The following is a 27190-nucleotide window of genomic DNA, read 5'->3' on the forward strand; positions in this document are numbered from 1 at the left end:
GTAAAAGTTGTAAGAAGGATCATAAGGAAATTTTCATAGAAAAATCTACTCTACATGTGAGTTTCTTCAAAAGCCATCCCATTATGTTATTCACCATTCCCAAAGATTCATGTAAAGATTTGTGTATGTAATAGGCATTTCTATAATACTTTGCATATTTCTAATTGAAACTACGTTTTCTTCCGATCCATTTTTGTCATACTTTTATATAGTTGGAAGCTTTTTTTTTCCTTCGCTTTGATGCTCGAAAAATGGTCGTCGCCATGCACACGCACATGCTTATGCATGTACATTGCACTTACAGACACACACAAAGAAAACCCCTACCGAAAAAAAAACCAACGAAACTACAATGATATCCCTTCTTTAGAAAATAGGAGATAAGAGTTGCTTTTAAGCCCAACAACAACAGAATAAACCTTTCTTTTTCATTTATACTCTCCACACTCAATTATTCTTGAGATTGTTACTAGCAACATGCTTAACCTTTAAACCAAATAATTACAATACTGTTGTTGGAAGCCCACAAAAGAATTACAAGTTCGAATGGATCCTTAAAAGATTATATCCCTCCCATCACTCTTTTCACCACCTCTCTTGCCCTCCCTAACTAATTCTTAGGATTTTGCATTTTTGAATTGCATAGGCAACATATTTATCTTCTATAGTAGAATTTGGAATACAGGTTAAGGTGGTAAAAGTGAAGGCTTAAATGAGGAGAAGAATTATGTTGAACAAGTTACTATCACCCGTCTACGACGGATTAGAGACCCACTTCGCTAGGTCTCAAAGTGGATCTTAAAATGTCAATAAACAAAAATTCAAGTTTCCCGTAACTTAAATTGCTAATCAATTCACCTTCATACTTGGATTAGAGAGAGAGAGAGATAGACAGAGAGAGAGAGAGAAGATCCTTTTGGCACATGCGTTGATCAATTCTTAAACTGCTAATCAATTCAAGCTTTTGAAATTTTGACTAAGTCTTAACCCATGGCTTTGAGACCTTCCATCGCACCCTTTTATTCCATTGATCTTCCATCTCCTCCATTCCATTGATGTTCTATCTCCTCCTCCCTCCCAAAGCTGCCTCTTTTGTTTCCACCTCCTCTCCAAGTCTCCATCCAATTTGTGACATGTGGCAAGCTCTTTCCCTCCAAGCTGCCACGTGTCCTCTCTTTTTTCCTCGTGTCCGTGGTTAATAGGTTAAAGATATGCTTTGACTTGAAAGTAGGAGCCAAACGAGGAAGCCCCAACAATATCCATGGCAGGTTTAAGAGCAAGCTATAATTGCCCCCCCCGCTCCCGCAGCTCAAAAAATGATTTTCTTCTTCCTAAAAAAGGGAGATGTGAGACCAGCTAGGGCATTCACTTTGGTTGCAAGCCTCTCAGTCCCACTAATGGAGCTTGTTTGAGATACCAAATCCATTTCTTAAAGGGCCGCAAATCATCCCACACGACATTCCTGAGAACATATTCCATTACTTCTTTACTTCAAACTAGCAACTTGTGCATTACTAACAAGACTTAAAAAGCTGTGGTTCCATGATTCAACAAAACCTGCTCTCACCAACAATTAGATGAGTCGATGATTACATAGTATACAAAATGAATCTTGCATCATCACAGTACTTTTTTGTAATGCTCTTTTGGTCTCCCTTTCAAAATTCAAAGCTCTCTCGACACTTCTTGTATAAATACTCTATCACCGTCCTTACCCATTTTACATTTGCCATCTATAGATTCCTTTCTCCATTAATCACACAAGCCTATATGTTACAATGATCCAGTCCACTCATTCTCTCGCTCAGGTCAATCGCTGCCTTTAATATTTTGGGACGAAGATGCATTACTAATTTTGTGCAAGAGCTACGTCAGCCTCTGGTGCAGGGCTATCTGAGGCTGACAGTTTATGAAAAACCAGTTTTTGCTGTGGAAGTTGTCCATTATTAAATGCAGTGACCTCTGTATCCACAACCACCACATCTTCTTCCTTGAAATCTCCCCTCAGAATCCCTTTTGCAAGTTCATTCTCTACATTTTGTTGAATGACTCGTTTTACTGGCCTTGCACCATAGTTTGGATCATACCCCATGCTTCCAAGCAGCAGTAAAGCGCTTTCACTTACTTTGATGGATATTTTCTTCTCCTTCAATCTTTTTTGGACACGATCCAACTGTAAAACCAGTATTCGTAATTAGTAGTAGAACTCAAAAGCCTGACAATTATACAAAACATATATTTGAAAGAATCAATTGTCGAGAACCTAATCTATTTGCCATCTCTCTCATTTGGTGCTTGAAATAACAAATTGCATGTCACCTAAATGAATACTGCAACTTACCTGTAGCTTGACAATGCTGCTAATCTGCTCACGATCCAGTGGTTGGAACACAATATATTCATCTATACGGTTCATAAACTCTGGTCGAAATGTGGCCCTTGCAGCTTCCATCACTCGACTTTTCATAGATTCATAAGCAGCTTCTGATGATCCAGTACCGTTTTCCATACTGTTCAATATATACTGTGATCCAACATTTGATGTCATGATGATAACAGTGTTAGTGAAACTCACAGTTCTTCCTTGTGAATCAGTCACCCTTCCATCATCCAAAATCTGAAGAAATATGTTGAAAACGTCTGAATGTGCCTTCTCAATTTCATCAAATAGAAGAACAGCATACGGTCTCCTTCGAACAGATTCAGTAAGCTGTCCACCTTCCTCATAACCAACATACCCAGGAGGTGCTCCAATGAGGCGAGATACAGCATGCTTTTCCATATATTCACTCATATCAATTCTAACAAGTGCTTCCTCAGTGTTGAACAAATATGAGGCAAGAGCCTTTGCTAGTTCTGTTTTACCCACTCCTGTAGGACCCATAAACATGAAACTTGCAATAGGTTTATTTGGATCAGAGAGCCCTGCACGTGAACGCTGGATTGCCTCTGCAACTGATTTGACGGCTGGATCTTGGCCAACTACTCGTTTGTGGAGTTCTTCATCCAAATGTAACAATTTCTCTCGCTCTGATTGCATTAGCCTTGAAACAGGAATCCCTGTCCACTTGCTCACAATTTCAGATATATCGTTTCCAGTCACCTCTTCTCTCAGCATTGGTTTGCCTGTGTTTTGGTACTCATCCAAGGCTTTTTCAGCTGCTTCTAGTTGCCTTTGCAAGGACATGAGGCTGCCATACTTCAGCTCTGCAGCCCTATTCAAGTCATAGTCACGTTCTGCCTGTTGAATCTCAATATTTACCCTATCAACCTGCTCCCAATTCCACAAGGCAGTCAGCAAAAAAAAAAAGATAATTGCCATGCACAATTCTTTGCAGGAGGAAACAAGCAAGTGCCCATATGATTCACAAACTAAAACATCACCCGTTGACAGAATAAAGCATCACCTCTTCTTTAATTGATTGAATACGAGTCATGACAGATTTTTCATGTTCCCATTGATCGGTAAGCTCTTTTTGTCGCTGTTTTAAAACCTCCAACTCAGCCTCAAGCTTACTGAGTCTATCTCGTGAAGCCTTATCCGTATCATTAGTAAGTGAAAGACGCTCCATCTCAAGTTTCAGAACTGAGCGGTCTATCTCATCTAAAGCAGTAGGCTTTGACGTTATTTCCATCTTCAATTTGGCAGCTGCCTCATCAACCAAGTCGATTGCTACAACACAGCAACCCACCAACTAAATGAGGTAAGAAATGCTTGCAGAAAAGAACAAAGATATTAAACATGTAACATTTGCAATTAACATGAAACAGACATTCAGATTGGCAAGAGTTTAGTGTATGGAAAAGTAAACCTCTGAAACTGCTTTCAAATTCACTTTCCATATAAGTGCACATACCAGCCACATGCACAGATTTACAAAATGTCCATGGAGAAGGAAATCTTAAGTTCGCTATATCCAAAAAAAAGCTTTAATGTCCACAGCTACTGGCGTTTCCATAGAAATAGAAAGCAGTGTTTGCATAGAGAAACAGATATAACAGCAAAATTCAAAGAAGAGCTAACCTATAATGGCAGGAGCTGCAAAAACCTGATTGTTTAATTTCAATTAAAAACTTGTCAATATCTTTAAATACTGACCTGGACCATGTCTATTCCTCGTTGTGCATGCATACATTAGGCTAAGGGCTTACATTGCTCACCCAGGTCATTAAATGCAAGGTTCTCAAAGCTAAAACTGCTACTCCTATGCATTGCTCCAAGATTCCACACATTGCTCCAAATGAATCTGAGGGAGGCCATTACTTGTCCGTAGGAGTCAGAGGCTGCCTCTAATGGGCCAATCAAATGCTGACCTTAGAGGGCGTTTGCAAGTGAAAGTATAGTAGATGCATGCGATTTTAAGCAAGTCTCTGCATAGGTTCCAGATACCGGGCAGAAGCTGTAAGGATGCTTTGGACGACAGGACGGCCATCAGTTCTACAAAAAACCCCACCTCTGCTTTGTAAGCCTATGTTGGATTTCAGGTGCTTGCTGCAGGCTGCTTTTCCAAGAGTGGGGTCTATTTTGGGTGTGTGAGGTCTACAATGGAGTTGATGAAATTGGCAAAAAAGCACAAGGTGAAGGATGACACTACTAACAAAAACAGAATCATAATTGAAAAATAATTGTGTGCTTTTTCAGGTTGTAACCTATCTTCACATTAGCTTGATGCATAAATGGTTGTACATACACCGCCAATAGGTCAACAAAAAGCATCTTGTAGAACAAATCACTGCAAATCATTGTAATATTTGGACTGTCTAGTTATGTACTGTATTTGTCACTATGGCAAGTCTGAGGGGCGGAGTGAGGGCATTTGCATCTCGGTTAGCCCAATCTCTGCACCACACGTATGTGATTGAGGTTGAGCTATAAGGTTAGGGCTAATAATTGGGAATCCTTTGATTGGGATGCTGAATATGTATTCTCTAACTTGTCGACAGCAAAGAGGCCTGCGTTGGCACCAACAACTAAACAGGTACTTACGTGTACAAGATTTTAAAAATAGAACAAATCTAAGGATTAAAAAGAAAATGGGCTATGAAGCTCCCTAATTTGGATTTTGTACCCAAAGCCGAAATTCCAAAGATATAACAACTACAACGAAGGACAAAGCGGAGTTTGTTCGTTACTTTTCTTGCATTATAGCCTTTTCTAAGAAGTAATAGAATTAAATCACTAAATTGAGAGAGAAATGCACTCTTGCTTGTGCAAAGACGAGAGAACCTATAGAATTGGGAAGTAATCACTCCATATTTAGCCATATCAGAGATGCTTAAGTCAATGTGAGGCACTCGTATGATATTCAAGATAGCATACTCAGGTACTCAGGTTGTTGTCGATTATCATAGATATCAACTTCGAAACCTAAGGAAGTTTGAGTAATGTCAAGGTCCAAGAAACTATAAAAGCTTCCGCTAGCTGTACAATTAATTTCACAAAACTCTCAATGGAACACCTTCGTAAAAATCAGCGTCGTTGAATTTGTTTTCCTTGCTGGCTGAACAAAGCTATTGCTGAAAAAGCGCTCTCCCCCTCTCTCCCTCTCTCATACACAGCCATGATCTTCAGGTCTTTCAGGGGGTAACTCCCCTGGCAAAGTGTCAAAAAAACAATCTTTAAAGTTTACAAGAAACTGAAATTTATCCTTATCTGCTTCACTCATTTGAGCATGCATTTCAACATCTCTTTCTTTTATAAAAACCATATATGCTGAAACTGCAGACTTTATTGCTTTTCCAACCAAAATATTTGATACAATGGGGATATTCTCCCCTCTATTCCTAGCAACCACAAGCTAGGTTTTACCCCTATGTACAAATTCAAGCACTCTCTCAAGAAGAGTTAGCTTCACTGCCTTGCGATGGAACCAAGGCATACCCAAAACCACATCGTGATGTTTTAGTGGGGAGATGAAGAAGTCTTCCTGGTCAACATAATTTTGTACATGAAAATAGAGCTTCCCTATCAGGGGAGTGACTGGGACAGGGTTCCCACAAAACATCTCGCTAGCATCCACAGCCCTGCCCAACTCATCCATCTTTATCCCCAGCCTCACGGCTAACTCCTCTGAAGAAGTTATCCGTAGCCCCGGGATCAAACAAAATCAGCGCCTGCTGGTCTCTGATCTCGCCCCAAGATAGCAGCAACTCTCTTTCCTCTAGATTTGTCACTCCGCCCAAAATGTCTGGAATTCCTCCTACCATTGCATTTGGCTGTCCTGGTGGCTTTCTCTGCTCCCTAGAACCAGAAGGCTTCTCGGGGCACTAGGCAGCCACATGCCCTTCCTTTCCACAACTGAAGCATTTCCCCTTTTTGCGAAATATGGCTATCTGCTCAAAGGGAAAGTGGGGTTTGCCCTTGAAGGCTTTTGGTACTTGGTTTCCCCTCGGCTTCTGAGGCTGAAATTCCCTCATCTGAGCCTTGGGAAACTCCTTTTTCTATGACTGAGGTGTGGCTGTCTTTGTCCCGGCATAAAGAGAAGACACTATGGTGGGATCCTGCATATTCATTAAAAACTCACCACAATGGCTGCATACATGATATCGTGTAAGCCCTTAAGTTGCTGGGTACTAACCACAGCCTGAATCTTTGGTGTGAGACCAAACCTGTACTTTCTTACCTGGGTCTTCTTTGAGACCTTCTTGAAGGGAGTGATTTGCAAAAATGCATCCCAAAACATCTAGTTGTAGGTCTCTACTGTATCTCATGCATCCATATGCAAGCTGTCCCAGGCGACAAGGACATTGTCTTTGAACTGCTTGGGCATAAACTTCGTGTAGAAGGCTTTCTTGAAGCCCTTCCACTTTCTTGGAACAGTTGACAGCTGTAATCTGTGTGCCCCACCATGCACTAACAGTTGCTATCAAGTGTAAACTAACCATGCGCAGCTTCGAAGACTCTGAAAATCTCTCCATGCCAAAAGCTGCATCAAACTGTCTAATGAACTGCATGGCTTTTTCTGCTTGGCCATACTGGCCATTAAAGGTTGCAAACCTGACAGATTTCCCGCCTTCTTTCAACTCTTTAGTCTTTCCTTTCTTGCCCAACTTCTTCTTCTTCTTTTGCTTTGGCTTTGATGATCCAAAAGAAGAAGACGATGATGAGGATGAAGAGCTAGAGCTAGAAAAAGAAGAGGAACTTGAAGTGCTATGATGATCTTAGCCTTTTTTTTCTTGGGAGGTGTACTCCCTTCCTGACTACTTGCTTTCCTCTTTTTGCGGTCCTCCTTTCGAGGTTTCTTGCTCTTCCTAGAAACATCATCTACAGGAAGAACAGGAACGATCCCTTTTTGGCTATCACCCTCCGGGTTGAGCCAAAAGAAACTCTCTACTGCTCTTCCTCTGCATGAGGATTTATGAGCCTACGAAATAATGGATCCCTTCTGGCTTCCATGGGCTGTTCCAGTAAATGTCTGTAACTTGCCTCAGTCTTTTGACTCTGTTCTTGCATAGCTTGATCATTCCTGGCACTCTCCTCATGGGAGGGTATGGCATCTTGCTGCGAAGCCATCACTACAACTTATCTGAGATTTTGCAAACTCGCACACACACTGTGTACGTAGCCAATGCACTCAGCCTTTGCTTTCAAGGAGAAAATACCTCAACAAGTGTAGGCCATCTTTTGGTGGTTCTAGTGATGCCCTATAGGCCATGGTATGTGCCTTGTAGGCATAAATGTAGGCACTTGTAGTGTTAGTGCCTTTTAGGCCACATAGGACACTTAGTCCTATGTGACACCTAGGACACTTAGTCCTAGGTCTAGGTACAAGTACCTTGTACTCCTATTTTTCATCATCCTAGTTTTGACGGCTAAGACTCGTGCGACTCTTTGCTACCTGCACTCTCTCTCTCTTTCATTCGATCCTACAGTGGTATCAAAGCTGAGGTAGACTCGTCTCCTGCTCATCGGATTTGTACCAGTCGTACAGCCATACCTCCGTACGTATCTGCGCTTACCTCCGTACGTATTTGCGCCACCGTACGTTGGATCCCGTACACAGTACCTGTTACGTACCTGCGTCGTACGTCCGTACTGCGCCGTACTATGCTCCATTGCGCTGCACTTTCCTTACAGCCGTACGTTGTGTTCCGTACATGTCCCGTACTTACATTCTGTACAGACAGTGTACCCTGCATTCCGTACCTGAGCAATTGTACAACTCCGTACCTGCACTGCGTACTTGTTCATACAAGGTACCGTACTAATATCCATACATGCATTCCATACAATCAGCGTACTCTGCATCCGTACAATTATACGCTCACCGTACGTTGTACTTGCGTTGTACCTGCTTCGGGATTTGGTACAACCTTTGCACGTGTGAAATCACTTGCAGAGTATTCTCAAAATTTGGGGCTTTTGAGGGCTTTTGCTCTCCTTATCTTCCTTCTACTATTTGAAATCTTCTCAGGCCATTTCAACAGCTTGGAAAGCCTACATTTTGAGGTCCATACTTTAGGATAGGTGCACTTTTGCAGTCATTTTGTGGACAGCAAGTCCTAATTCTGCAGTTGCAAGCCTTGAGGCTTTTTTTTTTTTTGGGATTTGGTCTGCAATTTCTCTTTTGATTGCAATACATTGGGACAGATTGGAGAACATTGAGTCAGATTTTCAGACATTGAGTCTTTTTTGCAAGACATTGAGTCAGATTTGCATACATTGGGTCACATTTGCAAAAATTTCAGCAAAATTTGGGGCTTTTCTGCATTTGCCCTCTTTTTGGCCTATTTGCCCTCAATAAATTTGGGGCTTTTGCCAGATTTGCTATTTTTTGCAGTGAACATTGCCTGTCACAGTCACATTTGGGTCAGATCTGCATTTGCCCTTTGATTTGGGTCAGAAATTTGTAAATATTTGCTGTCATTTTTTGGACAGCCAGCTTTTTGCAGTGATAGCCTTGAGGCTTTTGGGTTTTCAAGTTTTTTTCAGGGTATCACATTTGCTATGGCTAGAAACAATCAAGATTTATTTGGAGTTCTTCGTGAAGATGATAAGTTGGATGGCCCCAACTATCCGATGTGGTCTTATCTCATGAAACATATTCTTGTTGCAAAGCATTTGTGGAATATTGTTTCTGGGGCTGATCTGAGGCCAGCCAATGCTACAGTGGTTGCCTCTACTGCTGGTCCTTCTGCAAGGGGGTACTCCTCCTGATGCCTCTTCCTCTAGCACTCCTACTGTTGCTCTTCCAACTAAAGAACAGTCAAGATGGGATGCAAGAGATGCAAATGCACATTCATGCATTGCTTTATCATGCAAGAGAATCATTATTCCACACATCCGGTCTTGTAGGACAGCAAAGGATGCTTGGGATAAATTGGCTTCTCTCTATCAGATTCGCAATGAAGCTCGTGCTGCATATTTGAGAAGGCAATTACCGGAAGTTAGTATGAATGAAGGTGAGTCAATGGATGCATACTTGACAAAGGTCAAGGACCTCATGGAACAGCTTGCCAACATTGATGAGGTGGTGCCAAATTCACAGCTTGTTAGTACCACATTGAATGGACTGCCAGATACATATCAAGGGTTTGCTACAACCCTTCGATTAGTGGCCATGGGTAATCCAAACCACTATTCTTTTGATCAGCTAGTTACTTTGCTTTTGCAGGAAGAGCAAAGTAGAGCTAATAGACAAGCCATTATTCCTGATCATGCATTTGCTTCACAACAGACAGGAAGAGGCAAGGCTTTCAAGCCTATGGGCAAGCCAAAATCTGCGCATAGCAGCTGCAATTCCTCCCATGCATCTAAAAATACAGCAGATAAGGCAAAGAAGAAAAGATGCAACTATTGTCGCAAGCCTGGACATGACATTTCAGAATGCAGGAAACGCATTGCTTCAGAGAAAAAGAAAGCAGGATTGACAATTAATGCCTCTCATGCCATTGAATCCCATGAGCCAGAAGATGCTTCACATGCACATGCTCTTCAAGATGATTGGGCATGGGCTGTCCATTGCTCATTTGATCCATCCAAAGCTGATGCATTCTTTACTGCTAATGATGCTCAGTTCTGGTACTTTGATAGTGGTGCTTCCAAGCATGTCACATCTTGCAAACAGTTGTTTCATTCTTTAGCTGATGCACCTCGAGGGGGGACTATTACATGTGCTAATAATGCTTCATATGCTGTAAAAGGAGTTGGAGATGTGCAGCTCACATCCATTTCAAGCCATCCTGTTACTCTGACAAATGTTCTTTTTGTGCCTGGCATTGGAGTCAACTTGATTTCAATTTCAGCAATTGCTACTTCAGGTTTCAAAGTGATTTTTGATGGCTACAGATGTCTAGTTTATGATCTTCGTGATGACAATGCCATAGTTCTCACTGGCACTTTGCAAAAAGGGCTTTATCAACTTGATCATCATTCAGCTGCACTTTCTATTGAAGCATTGGCTATTTCAGATTCACAGCTTGTTGAAAGTCATCTTTGACATGAGAGAATGGGCCATCTCAATTATAGAGCTCTTGCAAAGCTACATTCACAGCAAATGGCAAATGATGTACCTCAGACTCACACAGTTTTCAAACATGTGTGTTAGGGTTGTCTTTTGGGTAAGATGCATCGATTTCCTTTCCAAAAGAATTGTCCAAAACTCTCACAAAGGAAATTGCAGCTAGTACATAGTGATGTCTGTGGCCCAATGAGGACAAATGCCATTGGGGGGTATAAGTATTTCACGACTCTCATTGATGATTTCACAAGATATTGCTGGGTATATCCTTTAAAGGCCAAATCTGAAGTTTTCTTATGCTTTCAGAGATGGCTGAATATGGTTGAGAATGAATCAGGATGCAAGCTTGTCACCCTCAACACAGATAGGGGGGGAGAGTATATGTCAAAGGAGTTTGATGCATTTCTGTCTTCACGGGGCATTATTCACTCATGCACTACTCCTTACACTCCTCAGCAGAATCCTGTTTCTGAAAGGAAAAACAGGTCCACAATGGAGATGGCCAGATGCATGCTTAAGGCCAAGTCTTTGCCCAATAAATTTTGGTTGATGCAGTAATGTGTGCCAACTATGTGCTGAATAGATCACCTACACGGGCATTGAAGACTATTACACCTTATGAAGCATGGAAAGGTAGAAAGCCTTCACTTTTACACATGAAAGTTTTTGGGTCTCTTGCATATGTTCATGTACCATCTCAGCTCAGACATAAGCTTGATGACAAGGCAATCAAATGCATATTTATTGGTTACAGCCAGGAGAGCAGAGGGTATCGGTTATATCAACCAAATACTGGGAAGATTATTGTCAGTAGAGATGTAATCTTTGCTGAACATTCAGCTTCTCCTCTTGTGGACTGCAAAGCAAAGCCAGATGTTGACATGTTTGATGCCTTTGAATCTTGGTTACCTCTGCCATCATCAAAAGAGGATTTTAACCAGCAACATGAGCCTCCTGCAGGCCCTCCACTAAGCAATAATCAGCCACAACCTCATGCTGATTTGCAGGTTTCTCTTCCGGCACAAAATGATCCCACTACTCATGATGCAGTCATTGAAGAAAGAGCTGTCAATAGACAGCAAAGGCAAGTTCCCATATGACTTCTTGATACATTGAGGGACAGCAAACAAGATCAGCCTTTTGCTGCCCGGACAAGATCAGGGAACAGACAGCATGTTCACTTTCTTGAGTTTGCACTCCTTGCTACAGCTTGCAATGAAGAGCCTCTGTGCCATAAAGATGCTTTTGACAGCAAAGAGTGGATGGATGCAATGAGAGCTGAGTTACAATCTATTGCCAAAAATGACACATGGGAATTAGTAGATCTCCCTTCCGGCAAGCATGCCATTGGAACGCGGTGGGTCTACAAATTAAAAAGGAAATCTGATGGCAGCATAGATCGATACAAAGCCCGTCTTGTTGCAAAAGGATATGCCCAACAACAAGGCATTGACTTTGAGGAGACATTTGCTCCCACATCCAGGATTACTACCATTAGATGTGTCATTGCCATTGCATCCCATCATCATTGGCAAGTGCACCAACTTGACATCAAGACTGCTTTTCTTCATGGGGATCTGCAGGAAGAAGTCTATGTCACACAACCTCCTGGCTTTGAGGTTGTTAATTCTGAAAATAAGGTATGCCGGCTTAGAAAAGCCCTTTATGGTTTGAAGCAGGCACCCAAGGCATGGTATGCCAAAATTCATGCACACTTACTATCCCTTGGTTTTCATAATAGTCCCACAAAACCCACTCTTTATGTCCGTGGGAGTGGATCTGATTTTTTAGTGCTGATTTTATATGTGGATGCAGCAGATTTTTGACATGTCAAACATGGGACGGCTCCATTATTATTTGGGCATTCAGTTTGCTCATGTTGAGGGGGGTGTCATGATGTCTCAGTCCAAGTATATTGGACAGCTCCTTGATCGTTTTCAGTTTGAGGATTGCAAGCCAATCTCTACTCCAGTGGACCCTGGCTTCAAATTCTCAGCTCATGATGGGAGCCCACCATGTGATATCACTCTTTATCAGCAGGCTGTTGGATGCCTTATTTATTTATGTCACACCAGACTTGACTTGCAGTATGCAGTATCTCAGCTCAGTAAATTCATGCACATGCCCAGTTCACAGCATTGGCAGGCAGTGAAGAGAGTCTTCAGAAATCTCAGAGGCACTCAGGATTTAGCCCTCTTCTATGGTGATCAGGGTTCACTTACCATGCATGCTTACACGGATAGTGACTGGGCAGGATGTTCCGACACCAGAGTGTCACATACTGGCAATTGTTTTTTGCTTGGCAATTCATGTATCTCTTGGCTCAGCAAGAAGCAACCAACAGTTGCCACGTCTAGCTGTGAGGCTGGGCAGCTTTCACCGCTACAGTAGAGTGTGTTTGGCTTCGACAGTTACTTACAGATCTTGGTATTTGCCAGACATCCTCCACTATTGTCTACACTGACAGCCAAAGTGCTTTGGCCATTGCGCGTAACCCAATGTTTCATGCGCGTACCAAGCATATTGAAGTTCACTATCATTATGTTCGGGAGCGGTTGTCAGCAGGAGACATATTGTTGTCCTATCTTCCCACAGAGGACAACATAGCAGATATGTTTACAAAGGCACTTCCTCGTCCCAAATTCGAAGTCTTCCGACAGGCTTTACACTTGGTTCCCTTTGTTACATGATCTGACATCCCTTGTACATTCATAGGTGGCTATATCCTTTTGGATGAACATGTGCCACCATGACCAGAAAATACCAGGTATTCTGAGACGTTTCCAGAGTACTTCAGCCGATCCCATGGAGGGGTGTTTGTAGGCCATCTTCTGGTGGTTCTAGTGATGCCCTATAGGCCATGGTATGTGCCTTGTAGGCATAAATGTAGGCACTTGTAGTGTTAGTGCCTTTTAGGCCACATAGGACACTTAGTCCTATGTGACACCTAGGACACTTAGTCCTAGGTCTAGGTACAAGTACCTTGTACTCCTATTTTTCATCATCCTAGTTTTGACGGCTAAGACTCATTCGACTCTTTGCTACCTGCACTCTCTCTCTCTTTCATTCGATCCTACAACAAGAGGTGTATTTCATTCACAACTTGTGCCAATAACAGGCTGTCAACTCAAAGCATAAACCAAAAGTATAAACCCCTTTTCTGGCTGTTGCCAAAAACACTAAAAATGCATCTGTTTTCCCCTTTTTGTCTATTCAAAGGCATGCATTTCCCTTTCAACAAATCTCTGATTTTGCTGTGTTTTCTGCTGATTTTCTACAGGCATTAACTGACAGATAGGTAGAAACTGAGGGGCAAAACTGTCTCCGTAACTTCTTCTTCTTCTTTTTCACAGTAACTGAGTGGCTAACTGAACTTTAGAGAAACTGAACCAGACTAGGATCTCGTTAGCTATAGTCTGGTTAGGCTGACCAAACTAGTTATCTATGATCTGGTTAGCTGACCAGACTAGCTAAGAGTAACCACACCCTTAACTTGAGTCAACCAACCAGAGTTAATTGAACCAAGGTAGCTGCCACGTCACCTCCACCTGTCTGCCATGTGTCAACACGTGCATATGCCACATCAGTTCCCTGGCCACATCAGCCTCCTACACTTGCCAATGCCATGTCATCCGCTGAGCTAGCAGCGCCACCTCAGTGCCTCTAAAGACGTCTCGCTGATGGTGGGATTCTTCGTCTTGCCCGTCAGCCTAATAATCATTTCGCGGAGCACCTTCCAATCATTAGTCTTCGTCCTGGATCGTCAGCCTCTTAAGAAAGGGCCTGATCCTGTGCTCTCATACCAATGGAACCTCACAACCTTCATGAATCAGCATCTGAACAAAGCTATTGCTGAGAAAGCACGCTCTCCCTCTCTCATACACAGCAATAGGGCCCAGGACAATAGTCAGGCTGGACCCCCCCTGAAGGTCTTTATTCATTCAATGAAAACTGAGTACAAGAGTTCAGCTCACGGGCTGCTTACAGAAATATGTGAATCAGCATCTAAACAAAGCTATTGCTGAGAAAGCACGCTCTCCCTCTCTCATACACAGCAATAGGGCCCAGGACAATAGTCAGGCTGGACCCCCCCTGAAGGTCTTTATTCATTCAATGAAAACTGAGTACAAGAGTTCAGCTCACTGGCTGCTTACAGAAAAATCATATGTGAATGAATTACAAGGGAGCTCAAAGCTCATTTCTTTTGGCAACATGCCGAGTGTCCAAATCCTAGACTAGCCTTAATTACATGCCTCAAAGGGCAATTTTTGGGGTCTTCGAAGCACTAGCACATGAGCCATTCCTGGTCGCTTGCTAGGCTCCATATCGCTTAGGCCTTCAATCCTTCTTGGTACCTACCTAAAGCGCACAATCATGGCACCCGTTAATGGTTAGCGCTTTGCATGCAAATAATAATCTGTGGACTAATCCTAGTCATTGTGGGCATCCCCGCCAAGCAAACATGTGCACATAACATAAAACAAATTCTTTGGATGACTGAGATCAACCCTCTTGCTTGTAATTAAGGGGCTTGACCATCAGTTGAAGCGCCTTGATTATGGCCAAGTCTCTCCAACCAAGGTTGGCACATCTTGGTAAACTGAAGTTGACCCTCTTGGCGTAAGCCAAGTCTCATTGACTGAAGTCAACGCTTTGGTTCTTTGGTTAACTATAGTTAACCATCCTGGCATAAGACAAATCTTCCTAACCAAGGTTAGGCTTACTTAGAGTTAAGTATCTTTGACTGAAGTCAATACTTTGACCAAATAAATATAACTTTTTGAACAGAATTAAATAAATGAAGAACTCATTAATTATGATCAATAAATGGTCAACTACAACTTTGACTTTGGAGTATTTACAGCTTGGTGACACTCGAGGGGAAATTCCTCCACCAAAAGAGTTTGGATCATTGTTCATAAAATCTTTAAAGTTTGGAATGTTTGGGACAAATAAGTCATCTATGAATCTGACTTAGTTTATGAAGAGCAATTGGACAAGTCACAAGATATCAAACACTCCATAAACGCAAACTCATAAGTAAAAAGGTAGAAGTTTGCTAAGAAAACAGCACAATTAGTGCCCATTGGAATGCCAATGCATTGAAATAAAGAGTCTCCTAGAGTTACGAACAAATCATCTAGAAGGAAGTTCAACCAACAAAGAACATCTTCAACATCTACAACTTTTGTGCATCTTTTCTTTTTCAAGTCCAAGTCTTGCCTTTTAGATTTCATCCAACAAAAATTAAACTACAAGGCTGATTTTTCAACTCTTAAAACTTTGCATCTATCTTTTTCATATCTATAGTTGAAAACTTGTGAAACAAGCTTTCCTATTGGTGGCTTCAAGTATAGAGTGTAGTAAAATCAAACGTTTCAAGCAGACAATTCTCTTCTATACTCCGAGAGGAGTTAAAAATCTTTACGACTGGTATAACTCCCACCAAATCATTCAAACTCCAACTAGAAAATCAATAAGTTTCTCCAAATTTCATGGACAATTGGTAAAATGGCCTTGAAGCAATAACTCAACCACTTTGAAACATTCGATACAGAAGTCTTCGAAGCAGCTACAACAAATCTAGGTTTCTTAGGATATTTATGAAACTTCCAAGCTGCACAGAGATAAGGAAGAGTTGGGTTGCAAACAAACCCAAAAGACTTACAAAAGTTTTGATGTTTCAAAATCAAATCCTTTTGCTGTATAGAGCAACTAGCATACATCTTTGCTGCAGAGTTAACTTCTCCCAGTAGGGATTGCAAATGAAACTTTTCACGGGTAAAGACAAATATATTTGAGCATTGTCTACATAAGAAATCACAAACTTTTGCTAGAATTCACGCAACGATATCATCCACTAAAGAGAGAGAGCTACCACTATCAGAGGTACGAACCAAAGGAAGTTCTCTTAGCTTCGAAGCAACTAGATTCAAAACTGTAGATTTCCAATGAGACAAGAGACCTTGGATCCCTAAAGATTTTCAATAGCAAAATTGGAGACTCCTTTCACTATGGCTTTTGGAGACTCCTTTCACTATGGCTTTTAATAGGCATGAATCCTTGAGGAAGAAAGTCGAAATTTTGTGCCTTTTAAAAAGGATCCCTTAGAAAAGCAGTAGGAAGGACATAAGTATTAACAATGACAACATGTCCTAAAGAACTATCAATGAAATGAGCAAGCTTTTTACCAATAAGGGCTACTAAGAATGGCTATCTTTCCATGCATCGTAAGGTTTCTACCAATGCCTGTATAATTGAAGGCCTTTTTCTAAAGTTTTCATGTATTTCCAAGCAATCACAGGATACTTCCAAACTCCTCTAACCCAATGAGAAGAGCTCTCGTAACTTGAGGTGACTTCAAAATGGAACTTAAACCTATCGTATCAAGACTGGGATACTTCCAAACTCCTCTAACCCAATAAAGAAGAGCACTCATAACTTGAGGTGACTTCAATATGGAACTTAAACCTATCGTATCAAGACTGGTAAGTAAATATAGTAATCATAAGCTCTTTTCTTAGAGTGGAAGCACTTTTAAGGGCAAGAACTTGAGACTTTAAAAAGTTATCTAGCAATTTCAACTAATGTTAATCAAGGGAGAGGGGTCTTCCTTCTCCAGCTAAGCTCTCCAGAGACCACCTTGTCACTTGTGAAGCAGAGCCCTTTCTTTCTTGGTCCTCATCTGGTCTTCCTCTTCCCTTGGTACCATTGCTTCACAGTGGCGGACATGGACATGACTCACCACGTACCTCGCTTCTTGGTGATGCTCCGCTTCCCTGAGCTCTCGAAGGAGTAGCAGCCACAGTGGTCGCAGATGATGGGGTCCCCAGGCTGAGAGTGATTGTGGACACCCCCGAGACGCTTCCTGAGGAGATCTTTTTGGAGACCTTGAATGGAGGCGAACTACGTCAGAGAGTTGAGGTCTCTAGACTTCCAGGCCAGTGCCTCCGATGCAAACAGATAAGACACTTAGCTCAGGACTGCATGAGGGGCCAGGGTAGGGATCCTCCTCAACTAGGCAAGAGCAGGGGGCTCCCCCTTAGCCCAAGCAGGGGTAGAGGGCTAGAAAAACAGCGGACAGATTTTCTTTTTCAGTTTAAGGAATGTTTTTCTGACTCACTCCCACAAGAGTTGCCTCTTGAAAGGCCAGAAGACGATAGATATAATCCCTAAGCAGCAGCCCTCCTGACCGACCTCCTTACAGGGTCAATGCAGCCCAACAAGAGGACATTATGAACCAAGTCAAGGACCTGCTGGAGAAGGGGTTGATTCAGCCCAGCTCTTCGCCCTATTGCTCACCCATGCTCTTGGTCCAGAAGAAGGATAGATCCTGACTACAGAGCTCTCAAAAAAATAACCATTAAGAACAGATTCCCTATACCCAGGATAGATGATATTTTGGATAGGTTACAGGGGTCTGGAATGTTCAGCTGCATTGATCTAAAGAGTGGTTATCACCAGATCAGAAGTCAGCCAAAGGATGTCAACAAAACACCATTTCATACCACATTTGGTCTGTACAAGTTTCTTGTCATGCCATTTGGGTTAACCAATGCACCTGCCACCTTCAACAAAATGATGGACAAGATTTTTAGATAACACCGAGCCTTTGTTGGCACTTTCTTTGATGTCATCATCATGTTCTCTCAAGATGAGGCTGAACATAAGAAGCACCTGGCAATTGTTCTTGAGGAGCTATGGAAGCATAAGCTACTTGTCAATGTCAAGAAAAGTGAAATTTTCATGCACGAGATCCATCTCGGGCACATTGTTTCTAAGGATGGAGTTAGGATGGAGCCACCAAGGTAGAGGCCATCAGGAATTGGCCACACCTAAAGAACATTCATGAAGTACGCAGCTTTCTGGGCTTGTTCTCATACTACACGAGGTTCATTGGGTATTTTGCAGAGATTGCATCTCCTTTACATGCCTTATGGAAGAAAGGGGTCACTTTCAGATGGGGTCCCAAAGAAATTGCAGCTTTTGACCTACTAAAGGAGAAACTCTGCTCAGATCCTGTGATTATTTTGCCAGATCTTCGCAAACCCTTCGCAATCCAAGCAGATGCATGTGGGAACAGCGTAGGAGGGGTACTTATGTAGGATGGTAGAGTTGTGGCATACGAGAATCGAGTGCTCCAAGACGCTGAAATGATTTTTGGCATCTATGAGAAAGAGATGTTGGCTGTCATACATACTCAAAAAGTTACAACAGTGGCTTAAGCCCTAAAATGTCTTTAAAAGAACAACTTGTTTATCTACAAAAAACACATTTGAGGCCAAATCCCCGAATCTTACAAACAAATATACACATGAAATTAACAAAAGCCCCAAATTTTCACACTCAATCTAAGTGATAATCTAACTGATATAGATTGCAAAAATCACCAAATCTGCATATCTATTTGGAATTTGCACAAGGCCCAAAAATTGCAATGCCAATGAGGCACAATACTACAAACGCCTAAATATGTTGATTGAGTCTACCTGCAACTGCGAAAGCAAACAGCATGTTAACAGTGCATGAAACAAAACAACGGATCTACACGAATAGATTCATACCTTGTGAGGCAATATTTGGTTGCAAGATCTCGTACGGTGTTGTACGGATAGCAGGTGTTGATGAAGGGAGGACAATGAGCTGAAGTTCATGGAGTGTTTTGCACCTTGTTAACAAGTCGCAGGGACGACCAGAGCGACAGTGGGCAGCTCACAGTAGACAAAGAGAGCTGAGACAGACAACAACTCTTCATTTGTGTATTTTCTCTAGAACTCGCGGAGGATGGCTCCCAACAAATGAAGAGAGCAAGGTGCACTAAACTGAGGTCGGTAACGGCTCTTTGTTTGTGTATTTTATCCTAAACTAAGACAGACAACCACTCTTCATTTATGTATTTTATATTGATCCCAAACCAATGGTCGCATCAACAACTAGAAGCCGCTCCCACCCTTACTTCCTCACACATCAGGTCTTCTTCCCGCATTAAGCATTTTTCCTTAAAAGGAAGATGTTTTTCTGGAGAACCTTCTCTTGAGGCAAGACTAGCTTGAGCTAGTAGAGGAGTAGGGCTCTGATACCAAATATTGGGTTTAAGCATCAGAGCTGAGCACCAAAACATGGAATCACATTGAGAATGCAAGAGTTGTGTTCCAAAGAATGCAAATATAACCTGGTGGGTGTTAGTGCCTCACACAAACAAAACCGGCACTCAAAACAATCTACAAAGAAAACTACTTTAACAGCAACCCTAGGAGTAAAGCCTCGTAGCTGGAGGAAAAAGGTCCTAACTCATAATCTAGCAATCACCCTACCATGAGCATTACATTCATCTTTTACATAGCTTTGATGTTCTGTCTACAAGATGAAATGGAAAGAAGAGCTGCTATGGTTTGACACAGAGTTGACACACTGTTTTTTTGGTGAACAAAGAGTTCACACAAATGAATGTCATATTCATAGCACTACCAGAGAGACGAGAAACCATATTTGTCACTTGTATAACATAATTGAACCTCTATGTTCAATCTAGAACAATCGAGGGCATGCTATGTTTGAGGAAAATTGAAACAAGGATTAATGTCACAAACATGGTGATACCACAATACAAGAGATCAATCAAATGCATAGTTGTAAAAACTTTCCTTCAAATGAAAATTGTATTATGCAAGAGAGAGGCAAGTTTTCACACCTTTATCTGGAAGAAACCGATCACTAATATAACGGTCTGCAAGCACTGCAGCCTCAACGAGTGCACTATCTGAGATCCGCACTCCATGATGTAATTCATATCGTTCACGTAACCCGCGAAGTATAGAAACTGTGTCTTCTACAGAAGGTTGGTCCACATAAACTTGCTGAAATCGGCGTTCAAGTGCTGGATCCTTCTCTATGTATTTCCTATACTCATCTAGAGTTGTGGCTCCAATACATCTCAGCTCCCCTCGACCAAGCATTGGCTTCAGTAAATTCCCAGCATCCATGGCTCCATTTGTTGTTGCCCCTGAAAAAAGAAATTCCAAAGCTGATCAGGTATGATGGATCCTGAAATACAAATATAGAAGAATCAAATGTAAAGAAATACCATGTAAAAGCAGCACAAAAAATGCAGTGTTTAATCTTTTAGTGTTCGCTTATAAAGACTATAAACACAATTTCATCGTGCATTAGCAGGAAACACTTGGGGAAAGGATTTAAAAAGATCTACTTGCATTCCCCCTCGCTAACATGGAAAGATTTCATCCTAAAACTGAAGGAGGGCACAGCTCTAGGTATGCCTCGACTCCGATCCACAGCCCGATGCCCCTACCCTGACATCAAACCCGATGCCCCACCCCTGATGCCTTATCCTGAGCTGATACAGAGATCTCAAATGCATCTCCTTAATATGCCCTCAAAAAGCCTTAAAAGCCTTGTAAGTCATATTTCCTATCTTGCCATCCAGGAAAGAGATACCCAATGTAATTTGTCTCCCTATGAAAATTTGGCTCCAAGATTTGACAGCCCCCTTCAAAAAATGGTCATTATACATATAAAACCCCAATGTCACCCTTTGAAGTCAGAAGTAGCCCCTCCCAATCGTAGTGCAGGAGGTAGTATGGCTTAGCTGTTTGAACAAATAAGGCAAGCGAATTCTAAATTCATGCAGCAAAAGGAGAGGGAAAGACAAAAATAGCATGCACACACTCACACGTAATAGTGGAAGGGAGGGAAGGGGGGGGCTGGCTGGTGGAGATTTGCTTAAATTAAGACAGAAGCTCTCTCCAATGCATCTGGGCCACAAAGAACAGAAAAATGCACATTCTTTCTAACGTAAGGAACATACAAACGAGTTAAAAAAAACAACAGGCAGGAAAAAAAATGAAAGAAAGAAACCTCCTGACAAATCGTATAACAAATCACAGGGCAAGGCCTACGAACTTGTACACGGCAGGGCGACAAAATTCAAAGATGAACGTGCAGCAATACAGACTAGCAAAAACCATCAGCTTTGAAACATTTCGGACAAGGGAAGCCATTCAAAAGCACACCCTGATCTGCATTAGCCCTAGAAATAAGCAGGAAATAGCACACGTAATTAAGTGCACAGAGCAAGTTCTCGGAGGCAAGAATTCAGCATAGCATATGGAAAGAAAGAAAGGTTGATACTTCCAGAAATGCACACACATGTACCTATCGACATCCCAGAGAAAAACACAAAAATTGACTGGTCCAAGCTGATCCAAGCTGATAATTAGATCTATCCGCACCTGAGGAGTGTAAGAGGCATTCCACAGAAAACAGCTACTGGAAAGCCTCTGGCAACTTCACACATAATGACATTGATGCAGATGGACTGAACAATCCCTCATGACTATATACAAAATCCATTAAAATAGTCTGTAAAAACAACTCTTTATTTTACAAAAGTCAATTAATCTAACAATATTTGTCGAAACCTTGCCAAAGAGTGGCACTGAATGATGCATTAAAAATTTTGGCCCCTTTATTCCAGCCTAACCATAAGCATGTAAACATAACTTCCAAGAATCCAACTACAGTTACAATTTCATCTGCATGTGTCCCCCCCCCTATGCATAACCTTAGTAAGTGGGGACGGGAGAATTTGCCATGGTGGACTAATATGAAGCATGACCATGTTCTTGAGAGAGAGGAGGAGTTGCATAAGCACACAAAGGTGGGAGAGCAAGGCACTATCCCTAGACTGTAGCTTGATCAAAGAATGTGGAATACCTGCCCCTACAACAGTATGTATCTCATCAATAAAAAGGATAGTCTGTCCATCTGAATCTGTGACTTCTTTCAACACAGCTTTGAGCCTGTCCTCAAATTCTCCACGATATTTTGCACCAGCAATAAGGGCCCCCATATCAAGTGATATAAGCTGTCAAAATATCACAAATTCGATCACCTCTCTCTCTCTCTCTCTCTCTCACACACACACACACACACACACACACACACACATAAACACACACACATACACTCATGATATAAAGCTCTTCTCATCGGAATTATAGTCATGGGACTCTGAATTACGTTCATAACCAAATTTTTGGAATCCATGGGCTGTGATTGGTGCAGCACACTATAATGAAGGCCAAATGTAGGCAATTGTGTTTGGGTTAGGCTTATCAGTAGGGGGAACATTTGGAAGGTTTGGGAGTTTGAGGGGTCAAGGAGGACTATATAATTAGTGTCCCCTTCAAAGCATTGTATGTTGATGTGAGCTTAGTCTCTACCTAATACCTAATCTACTATGACTCTACCCTACTCTCTACTTCATCAAAGTTGTCATCGAGGTGCATGCCAAGGAAGCGGAAATCTTGGTCCATAGTGGTCAGCAACTATAAGCCATCATCATCTAGGAGATCTTGAAACCCAAATGTGACATAAGGATTTTAATCTTAAAGTGGTGGGCATTTAGAAAAATGCAACCAGCCTACTAGCCAAGGCTAGGTCCCTCATTCAAGAGAAATTTGGGATAGAGCACAATCAGATTGAGAATGCATGCAGAGTAGGAAAGGATCAAGCGAGAAACCCTTAATCATCCAATTCTGTAATGAAGGGGAAAAACCTTTTGATGTGACATCTAATCCTATCTACCCTCCCTTCCTCCTTCCTGCCTACGCTCACTCACTCTCTCTCTTCCCTACTCCCTCTCAATCTCTCCCTCTCTTTCCTGCCTCATTTTCTCTCTCCTACCCCTTCTCCTCCCTTCTTCCCCTATCTCTCTCCCCTTCTGCTAGTCTATCCCCCTTTCTCTAAATCTGCCCCACCTCCTTTTCTACATTGGTATTAGAGCACGACTCTGGCAGCTTTGCTTCCCTATTCACTGTTTCCCAATTTCCAGCAGCGTGCCAACGCCAAACGTCAACGCAGTGAATCACCAGTGCACCAAGCCAAACACGAACTCAGCACCTACAAGCGTTCAAAGTGCAAGCGTCTATGCTACTGGGTTTCAATATTGACAAGACTGGGAGACGGGCAAATTCGAAGAGAACTTCTACAACAAAAACAGAACACAACATCAAACAGCCTGGCGATGACTGGGGAGTTAGCGAAGTATGGGCGTCTTGAAGACTAATGGAAATCAACCGCCGTGCTCTTCCATACATGCTAGAAGCAAACTTGCGCTCCATGCAATGATCACGCGTGAAATCATTCCACCTACAAGTAGCCGACTGTCAATATTGATCGACGATTGGACAGGCTGTGTCGCGACCTCATCGACGCCCCTTTTGTGAACATCGGGAGGGTGCTTGGTCAACACAGCTGCAAAATCGCCTTTTCAGCCTCTTTTTAGGAGCCTTTCACAGCACAGCTTGCTCATCGCCTTTCATTCTCTCCACCATGAAGCTGCCCTTGCAACGCCCTCGCTGCCGCCCACCCTCCGTGCACCGCCTGTCGCTACGCCCTTGCCGCGGTCCATGGCCAAGCCCTGCACCAACCTTAGCCTCTGGCATTAATTAATTGCCAAGTTCGATTGTAACCAAAGTTAGTTTAGTTGGTGGGTTAGGTTTAGGTTTAGTTAGTTTGGGCCTAGGTTAGGTTAGTGCTAACTAGGGTTAGTTATCCTAAGTGAGTGTCCTAACAGTACTAATAGTCTTAGGTTAGTACTATCCTAACAATCCTAGGTGACATAGGGATACCCCTCCCCCCTCCCAAAATTAAAAAAAAGAATTCACTTTTCAGCCTCTTTTTAGGAGCCTTTCATAGCTCGACAACCTTTCTTCATGGCCTCTCCATCGACATTTTCACGTTTCCATGCACTATCTTAGATGAGCATTACAACAAGGATTTGCTATCCATATCTCTAGGTCTACATTCGAGCTTATGTCTCCAGGGCCAGTCACCATGCCATCGAGGCGTGCCCCTCCTGATATATTGCATGACAGTGATGAGGCTGCTCAATATGAGCAAGTGCCTGCCACAGTGGTTGCATCCACTAGTGGTACGGAGGTTCCTTCCACTCAGCCTCTCTCCTACATCCCAGGAAGCGCAGGCAGATGCCCTTTCCTCTATGCTCCAAGGTGCTTTCCACCAGATAGGACAGGAGTTCAGCCAGCAGCTTACCACAGCCATGGCTATGCAGGATGCAGCTCGTCCAGATGGGACAGCAAATTGGTCAGCAAATCACATCTGCCATTGCTATGCAGGATAAGGGTAAGCAACCTGCACCCCAACAAGGGGACCATTCAAACAGTCAGGATGTTTTTTCTACTCCACACAAGGGTTTTATGGCAGATGCCCGTCGTGCCTATGAGCATCGGTCTTCTAGACCATTGCATGTACCCCAGCATAGGGATTATATGGACTTAGATGATGCATTTTCTGTGCCACAGAAAACCTTATTGCAGGATGTCAGGCCATCTTTTGGATCTCAGCTTTCTACATCTATGCAGGCTGAGCCATCTCTTTTGGGCCGACCCGTTGGTGTGCATCCGGCTAGTGCTCCTTTCACCGCAGCAGCGAGTATGCCTGGAGCTGGCTTGGGTTTATATGGCATCCCACACCCCTGGGAGAGAGGTCAGTCCTCTTCTCAACCCTTTGGTATGCCATAATTTCAGAGAGATGCATTTGGCAGAAAGACCCAACCCGGGGTTCATGCACCTATCGCTCTGCCAGCGAACACATACAGCCAGTGCATCAGATGGCAACAGCTACTATGTAGCAAGGAGTTAGTGGTGGGCAGCAAGTCACTTTTGATGACATGTTGGCAGATTCTTTGCGTACATACAGGCCCTACCTGAGGCCATCAAACTTGAGATGTCCTTCTCTGATTATGTGAACCTCAAGAGTGATGATGCCCGCACTTCTGGAGGTTACACACACAAGAATTATGCAGCTACACACACAAGAATTATGCAGCCAATGATATCAAGGACAAACTCACTGTGCATAAGTTTAAAGGGGACACTCGTACTCCCAATGAGTTGGAGGAGTTGCTCATGAAGCTGGAAGACTATTTCCGCTTCTACCCCAAGTCTAAGGAGGAGCGCATCATTTTTGCAAGTATGCATATGCAGGACTATGCCCACACATGGTGGCAATACATGAGGGATTCGCCTCAGAGACCAACCACTTGGAGGGGTTTCAAAGAATTGATGGTCACTACATTTGTATCTCCACTTGGCTGAATTTCATGCCTTGTCACAAACCGGTACGGTCCAAGAGTACTTGCAATGTTTTTGGAGGCTTTCCCTGTTTGTGGAGGACGTATCTGAAAAGGGAAAGCTGCTGCGTTTCATCCATGGGTTAAGTCCTTCTCTTGCTGCAGATGTGAAGGCACATAACCCTCAAACAATTGAGCGTGCAGCCCAATTGGCAGAGGTATTGGAGCCCAAATATGCCAACAAATATAAGATGATAGCGGGCAGCACATATGGGAATGCAAATGAGGCTGAGCAAAATCCTAAAGTGACTGATTGGAATGAAAGAAAATCAGCAGCACCACCATTTCCGAGGTTTCCCACAATTATAGGCAGCAAGATGCCATATGCTAGGCCATAAGGTCATTTGATGCTAAGCCAGGAGCTAAGCCGAGTGTTGGGATTGAAAATGTAAACACCCCAGGGCTATTATGGACAGCAGAAAGAGGGCAAACTTATGCTTTTAAGTGTGGTGAGAAGTGGACTCATGAGCATTGGGAAGTTTGCAAAATGCGTAACACTGGTACTGCAAAACTCAGCATGATTATTGAGATATTGGATGATATGGATGCTTCTGAGACTTTGGAAGCCACTCATGATGATTCAGAGGGTGCATAAATCGTGGAAGAAGCTCCAGATGTTGCCATGAAGGGGGCTGATTTCCCTTTTGACCCCAATGGTGCTAATGAACATAATATGCATGGTATACATTCCGATGACACTCAGCCCATAGGCCGTTGGCCTAAAGTCTTTCATGTGGAGCATCAGGTTGCTATGCCTTTTCTTGTGCAAGAGGATGCAAATGGCAATGCTCCTGTGGACGAAGAGGAGATCTATTGGGATGAGCAGCAAGCCATTTATGCTATCTCTTCTCATGCCTTGATGGGTGCCAAAAGTGCTGAAACTATCAGATTGAAAGGACAAATTAATGGCAGGACTGTTCACATGCTTGTGGACAGCGGTAGCACTCATAGTTTCATCAATTCTAAGACCTTACAGAAGGTGGGACTGATTGCTACTGAGATTGATCATGGGCTGAGAGTAGAGGTGGAAAATGGACAGCATTTGGTCAGTAAATTTTGTTGCCAAGATGCAAGGATCAAGCTTTCTAAGGATTATGAATTTGCTGGGGATCTCTTGGCACTGGATATGGGCCCAATAGATGCTGTCCTGGGCTGCGATTGGCTGAAATCTTTGGGTAAAATCAGCATGGATTTAAATGCCCTATCACTCAGCTTTGTCCACAAGGGTAGAACTGTAACATTGCATGGCATTGCCACTCCTAAATTGCAGGTCATTTTAGCAAGGCAGTTAGCCATAGAGCTCAAGAAGGAACATGCCCTCTACGCAATATATGTGTCAATATCTCAAGGGGGTAGCATTCCCCATGTTGAGCATTGTGATATGCAGCAGTTGCTATCAGAGTTTGCTGATGTATTTGCTGATATGCCATCCCAATTGCCTCCCAAGAGGGATGTGGATCATGCCATTGTTCTAGAGCCTGGCAGTAAGCCCATAAACAAAGCCCCATACCGTCTTTCTAAGGTTGAGCAGGAGGAAGTGGCAGTGCAGGTGCAG

The 27190-nt window shown here is 42.7% G+C and overlaps 1 protein-coding gene and 1 pseudogene across 1 annotated transcript in view; both read right to left on the minus strand.

Annotated features, from left to right (window-relative positions):
• Nucleotides 1-1507: 1507 nt before the first annotated feature.
• The window catches only part of LOC147905068 (chaperone protein ClpB3, chloroplastic-like), a 55079-nt gene continuing 29396 nt past the window's right edge, over nucleotides 1508-27190 (minus strand). Inside the window, exons 6-10 of the mRNA XM_087389962.1 lie at nucleotides 22194-22344; nucleotides 20152-20463; nucleotides 3408-3673; nucleotides 2342-3271; nucleotides 1508-2173 (exon numbers count right to left, since the gene is read on the minus strand). Coding sequence (XP_087246088.1) covers nucleotides 1850-2173; nucleotides 2342-3271; nucleotides 3408-3673; nucleotides 20152-20463; nucleotides 22194-22344 — 1983 coding nt within the window. The 3' untranslated portion in view covers nucleotides 1508-1849. The remainder of the gene's footprint in view (nucleotides 2174-2341; nucleotides 3272-3407; nucleotides 3674-20151; nucleotides 20464-22193; nucleotides 22345-27190) is intronic.
• Nucleotides 5017-15547, minus strand: LOC147905069 (uncharacterized; annotated as a pseudogene).

Source organism: Dipteris shenzhenensis, chromosome 2 (assembly GCF_047967505.1).
Source record: "Dipteris shenzhenensis isolate YYH24624 ecotype China chromosome 2, Dip_SZ_1.0, whole genome shotgun sequence".
Classification (NCBI taxonomy): Eukaryota; Viridiplantae; Streptophyta; class Polypodiopsida; order Gleicheniales; family Dipteridaceae; genus Dipteris; species Dipteris shenzhenensis.